We start from the raw sequence: 6,786 nt of genomic DNA on the forward strand, positions 1-6,786 counted from the left end.
GTGCAGTGTACTAATTCAATTAATTCCCTTAGCAGCCTGGGCTCTTATGCACTGCCTGAGGAGGTTTTAAAGCTCTCACAAAGAAATCACAGGAAGGCAGGAAACACATATTACAGAAATACACAACCCAATAACAGCGAGGCCCAATTTTGCTGAGGAAAAAAATCTGTTTTGAAGACCCTATGATCTGCATACTAACTAATGAGTACCAAGTATCAATAAAACAGCTTTATAAAGCAATTTAAAAGTATAACAAGACATTTATGATCCTGGAACTCCTAACAGAAGGGGTATCATTTATCACCTCTCAGCTCACTTCACTACACAAGCATTCCACAGTACTTCTACCAGTTTAAGATTGGGATTTATTTCCTTACCCGGGCTACTGTCAAAGAGCTGACAGGCAGTTTTCTTTCATAGGTTCTGTCCATTAAGTGGGCTAAGTCAGCTGGAGAAAGCAGAAAAAGTATGTGTTTAATCAACTGGCATAACAGGAAAATCTGCAAAGTCATCATATAACCTAGAATACAATCTATGTCCATGAAATCAAATTCCACGTTCTTAACATTTCCATTTTAAAACTGTATGGAAATAGTACTTTCAAATATTGTTGAACACTTTAACAGAAAATAATGCCCGAGAAAATTCTCAACATGACGATCCTAACTTTCTAGAAAAAAAAGGGTAAAAGAACCTACTCTAAATTGGTATAACTAATATAAGTCACCTAAAACAAAAAATTAGCAGGTGTCCTTAAAATTCCCACATGCTTTCAAGCCTAGCATATGCTGGACAGTGCTTTAGGCATGGATTTTTATTTTACTGTAAAACAATGAGACACAGAAACATGTAGTACCATACTGATAAACCTTACAGTCACAAAGAGCAATCCAAAGAAATCCTGTCAATCAAATGGGGCACTGCGCCAGTAACTAGGTAGCTTTATAGCATTCTGCTTCGGCAGTCATATAACAGTATTCATCTGACCATGCAGGAACTTAACTTCTGACTGTCAAACAGCCAGCCAGCCATTGCATTTAATGAATTAATTGGAAGCTAAATTAATTTAATTTGGAGTTTTATCTTTGTACTGTTCCTGGAAAATAAAGGTTATTCAGAAAGAGTAAGCTGCTCAACATATGCCTAATGTCATCAGTTTGACAATGAACTGACAATATCAAATCTATAAGCTTTAGAGACTTCAACCATGCTCTTTCTTGCTATTCTCCTCCATCTTGAGGACCAGAAATCTAACACATTCTCTCTGCAACATTTGGAACCTGCTTCCTCCTTTGCAACTGTTACTCAGTGAGTCACTCCTTTGCGCTTCTCAGTAAAGCCCACTGGCCATCCTTGGCCACTGATCGGCTGGTTCGTTTTACAATTATTTTCTGAAAAGGTCAATCTGCTTCCACACCTCTCATGTGTGAGAGAAGCAGAAATCGCAGCACTACATCAGAACACACTAACCCTTCTACTCTTGCAAAACTGTCAGGGGCATAGCACTGCATCAGTAACATACTCTGTCTCTGAGAGATGCTGTCCACAAAACAAGTGATATCCCTATTTATTACTTTTAAGACACCTGTACCACAGTGAACACTGGAGGGTACAGTTTTAACAGAACGAATGACATTCATTATAGGTAATCTGTCACATTACAGCACGTAGATGAAGTTTTCAGTAAAATGACAGAGCCATGACTTGGAATAAAACAACTGACTCCTAGTCTGTACAACGCTATTGTCTGCCACATAGCAGGATTCCTTTTTTACTTAACAGCTTTTCTCCTGAAGAGTTCTTCAAAGCACAAAATGAGCATTTATCTTCTGGCTGAGGAAAGGCAAACTTACCATGACCATGAAAGCAAAGAGAAATTTGTGACAAAGTCAGTAAGGCCAGTATCAGCTTCTACAAAAGACAGCACCAAAACGCTAAAGTGATGTGGGCTATCAAGGCCATGCTACACAAGACATCCACTAAAAAAAATGCAATTTGTTTAATGGTAAAGAGATTTATATGGGAATATCCTTACAGGAAGTGTCTGTAAGTGCCTTTGACTCTGTATTACCCATCTCTCCAGAAGTCACAAAGGTCATGATGAAGCACATGAGTAAAGGCACAGGGAGCATTCCCAGTAGTGCTAGAATTTAGAGAGAAGGGATGCTGTGACCAATTCAGCTTATCCAGGTCAAAGCACCAGGTAGGTCCTTGCCTAAAAGAAGTCAACTGTCATTCACCATTCTTAATCTCCATTTTGAGACAGCTGGAAAGAAATGTTTACTTCAAAATCTGTTATCTTTGATGATACAGAAATGTGGACCTGAGACTCAGAGTTCATTTATCTATTCCAGAACTCTTTTTGTTATGCATACCCTCCCAAAGCTAGAAGGTGATCGCTATCACCACTCTGGGCCACACTCAAGCCCTGAGCTGAGCATTTCTTTTGTCTAGGTGCTCATGAAGATGAAGAGCCTGCTCTAGAAAACACTTGCTACTTTAGCAGAATATAAACCAAATTAATACAATGCCATGAATACAAGATCACAACACTGTTAGCCATTATACAACAGCATCCTCTGAGAGATTTCACACTAGAATTTTAATGGCTGACCTTTACTGCTGCCTACAAAGCTGAAACTCTCCATCAGATTTACAGTATGGAAAGCACTTACCTATGAACTCCATATAAACATTAAACACTTATCTATCATCTCCAGTGTAAGAGTTGCAACAAATGGGCTGATTAAATCTAAAACAATAGCAGACAAATGAAGATAATGGAAAATTTAGCTTTGTTTTCAGACAAGTTGCAGTTTCTGCAGTATTATTATTACAGGAATTAATTGCAATGAGTAATTATTTCCTAGCTTGTTTTCTCTGAGGAACATCTAAAACTAGACTTTTTTCCTCAAATTCATAATTTGAAATAATTCAGCCACCTTTTGTAAAACAAGTTTGCTCCTTAAGTTGCTATTCAATAATCAAGATTGAAGTTTCTTCTTAAATCATCCTGACAGCAGTACTAGAAGGCAAGCATGTGAATGCCCAAGTCTCCTAGCATTGCTGACAATAAAACCTGAGTGCTTACACTGTCTATAAACCAAGCCAATATTTTAATGGCCAAATCAGAATCCTATGCACATTTTAACAGACACATACTGCAAATGCTTTTGTCTGGCTCATAAAAAAAACCACTAGTCTATACAAGCTCTCATATATGCATCCTAAAAGTACATTTCTACAAGATTAACTCCATAAATTTAGTTTCTCTAAAAATATATTACTGCATGTTCAAGAATTAATGAAATTAATGAAACAAACCATAAATGTAAGATTAGGTCCCTTAATTTCAGGCCATGACTTCATAAAGGTCTCTATAACACTGGTATATGAGACATCATGTTCACTTTTATTTTCATTTGTCCATAGAAACTTAATATCTTGTTGCCTGCAACAGGGTGGTTCAGGACAATGACTCAGAAAATACTGACCCTCACATTCCAAGTCAGTGGTTATGATTTCTAATACTAGTTTGGTGGCCTAGGAAATCATCATAGTTTCAGTTTGATTCACAGTGTGTACCTATCCACAGAATGTAGCCAAATCAAAAAGCAGCACATTATCAATATGGGAAACATCTAGTCACCATGTAAGGCCACTTCTATTCCACTTATGCCCTCGTATTCTTAGAAGTGGTTCACTCAAGACAGTGGTCTGATCCAGAGGTGGGAAATGATGATAAAACTGAGATGCAAAGTTTACGTGTCCTGGGAGTGATGGGCAGAGCTAATACCTTAACTCACAAGCTAACACTGGTGCTATAAAGAAAGCCTTGTTTTATTTCAAAGACTCAACTAAAATATAAAGGCCAAGGCAAGTATCTTGCCTTACAAATTTATTTGTTCCACATTTATCTTTATTTCCACATAACTGGAAAGAACAACAGCTTTGTACTGAACAAGGCTTTGAAGGGAAATTATTCATGTCTTTAAGGGCAGCACCGCCACCTGGTGTTACAGATGAGCCAATTTAGGTCCTGTGAATCTTTCTAACAAAAAAATGCAATTTCCTACCTCACCTGCATTCTGCCATCCCCTGGGATTCTAATTTCCTTTGTACTTCATTTTTATTAAATGGAATCCAAATTACTTCTAGGCAGCCATCTTCCTACCAACAAGCAATTTTCAAATTCCAAATTAACACATTTTCAATTCCTATCTTCTTGAACAAAAGCATTTTGGTACACAAAATACAGTCTTGCTCTTTCCCATACATTTTTCAACCGTAAAGTCTGCGAAACACATTTATACCTGGATTCTAAACTGAGGTTACAGTGAAGACAACAAAGCATGTCTTACATGGACACAGTAAATGAGTCTGTGTCTGGGACAGCACATCACTACAGCAGAGAAATGGAACTGACTTGAAATAAAAAAATATTTCTTTTGCCCTTAAAAGTATCTTCACAACATAGTTTTGCATAACAGCAGTTGTAAAACAACGTCTGAAACACAGAAATAAAAGAGCATTTCCTCAACACGAGGAACTCACTCTAGCTATAATCACTAGTTAGTACAGGCAAGACTCTATGTACAACCAGACAATTGACAGCTACAGAGCAGACGTCTGCAGGGCTGTCTCCTCTCTGAAAATGCTAATACAGCTGACACCATGCTAACTTGTTTTCTCTTTTCTGCAAACACAAAATGAAAATGCTAAGCAGTTCTTTGAAAATCATGGAATAGACATCTGCTCTGGCTCAAGACCATCAGCAGAGGAGCAGCAAGAACTGTGCCTGCCAAACAGACACAGAAGGTCTTGCCAGGCCTGGAGAAAGCCAAACATGGAGACTGTACCAGCACCAGCACAACGGTTTTTTTCTATAGTGGATTTCTATTGGCTATGACACTTGCCAAAATAAGAACTCATTTTCACCTGGAGGTGTGACTAGTTCAAATGCATCGCAGGGCACAAATCTGTGGCTCCAGCCCAAAATACATGATATGAGCAGTCCTATTGACAGCAAAGTGCTACAAGGTATTAATAGTCTCTGCAGGATCCAAGCTACATACATAAGGACCCGCTGGCTGTTTCTCATCCATGTAGAGCCTAATTCCCACCTAAATGCTCATAGGCAAATAAAGGAAACAAATTAGTGCATAAAAACCAGACTGATTATTTTGTCTGTCCCCCTGCCTGACAAAAGCCCCTGAATTTCAGCTGATGATTCTACTTACAGCATCATAAACTGTGTTGCAAATAACAACCACAGTTCAGGGGCCCAGTAATGAAAACAGACTATAATTATGGAGTCTCCAAATGTATGGTAGGTACACAACAAAATAAAAAAAAAAATCCATCTTTAGCATGGAAAAATGCTTTACAAGATGCTTTGTCTTTAATGTAGTCACCAAAAAGACAGTGGAATGTCATTTCAAGTATAATCTAGACAAATAATTTAGCCATGAAATTTGCACAGCAGATCTCAGTACCATGTGTAGATACAGTTTAACATATAACTTCTTGAAAATAAGAAGTTTAGCTTCATTCCCCCCTCTTCCTAAAAGAAAATAATTTATAATTCAAGAAGAAACTGCAAAACCCTGAAGAAAATTTCCCCTTTAAAAAAGTCTTTAAATATGATTGTCCAGTAATACTTCTAGAATAGCTTTTTTTTCACACTGCAGTACTGTTAAAACAATGTCAATGAAGACATCAGTCAGAGACAGTCACACACTTTGGATTTTGTGAAAGAAAAAAAATAGCTAGTAGAAACTGAACATTAAGTAAACAGGCAAATTCTAACTTGTTTCCGTACTACAGCTTTGAATACATATGACAAATTTTTAAGATGTTGAGTGCTTTTTGATGAAGAAGCTCAGAAGCATATTGCCTCATACCCTTTTTTATTTTGAAGGTCTTACAGATGGCAAGGTAACCAAAAATGAGCTCAGGCTGCAATTAATTTGACAAAGTGGAGACAAGAAACCAACTTTTCTTACCCAGGCTATGCTCCTCTTTTTTCCTCTTTTCCCATTTTGAGCTATCCACATAGGCTGAAGAAAGAAGAGATCTTCGACCTAATGAAGAGAGAAAACACTATGTAAGCCGGGTTGCTTACACAGCTCTACACAAACATTTTATTAGATACCACCTTCTTTTGTCGTATTTGCTAAGTGGAATGCATTAACTGTCTTTATGTCAGTAACTACTAACTACTACTATCTAACAATTCAGATTCTTTATATGTGAATCAACTATTACATTGTAATATTTAAAACTGAAAAGCTTTCCCCAAGAGTCTTTTTTTTAAGCATGAAACATGTATTTCCAAACCTAAACTCCGTACTCAAGAAAATAACAAATTTGTAAAGGTAGAAAAAACCCTCAATAATACAAGCAACTTCTTTGTGCCCACAGACTCTTTATATCAAATGCTAGCAATTAGCTAAATGTAGGTTAAAAGCATAAGCAAAAAAAAAAAAAAAAACCACACAAACATGCTTTTCTGCTGTTGCTGAAGGCTATTTCCAGCTACAAAGGCATGTCTCACTGAAAATACTTTCATTTTTATAATTGCCAATCTTCCACCTCCTATGAACTGCAGACTCACTAAAATGTTAGTGAAACCTCTTTCCAAACACTTTGTACCACAAAAACTGCTCAAGATGCTGTGCTAGCTTTTGAAACAAAATAGAAAATGCTTCAGCTGGAAGAATTTGTGTACCAGTCAGAGAGATGATAAGGTCTTGCAAATGCATGAGGAACACCTGGATAAAACTC

General features: G+C 37.3%; 1 protein-coding gene across 1 annotated transcript in view; it reads right to left on the reverse strand.

The window, feature by feature from the left end:
- MRPS27 (mitochondrial ribosomal protein S27) overlaps positions 1–6,786 on the reverse strand; it is a 42,731-nt gene that overhangs the window by 34,709 nt on the left and 1,236 nt on the right. The window contains exons 2-3 of the mRNA XM_054282018.1: positions 6,006–6,083; positions 378–448 (exon numbers count right to left, since the gene is read on the reverse strand). Of these exons, the coding sequence (XP_054137993.1) occupies positions 378–448; positions 6,006–6,083 (149 nt within the window). The remainder of the gene's footprint in view (positions 1–377; positions 449–6,005; positions 6,084–6,786) is intronic.

This window comes from Melozone crissalis, unplaced genomic scaffold, assembly GCF_028551555.1.
Source record: "Melozone crissalis strain CALT ecotype California unplaced genomic scaffold, PUWL_Pcris_2 ptg000005l_1, whole genome shotgun sequence".
Lineage (NCBI taxonomy): Eukaryota > Metazoa > Chordata > Aves > Passeriformes > Passerellidae > Melozone > Melozone crissalis.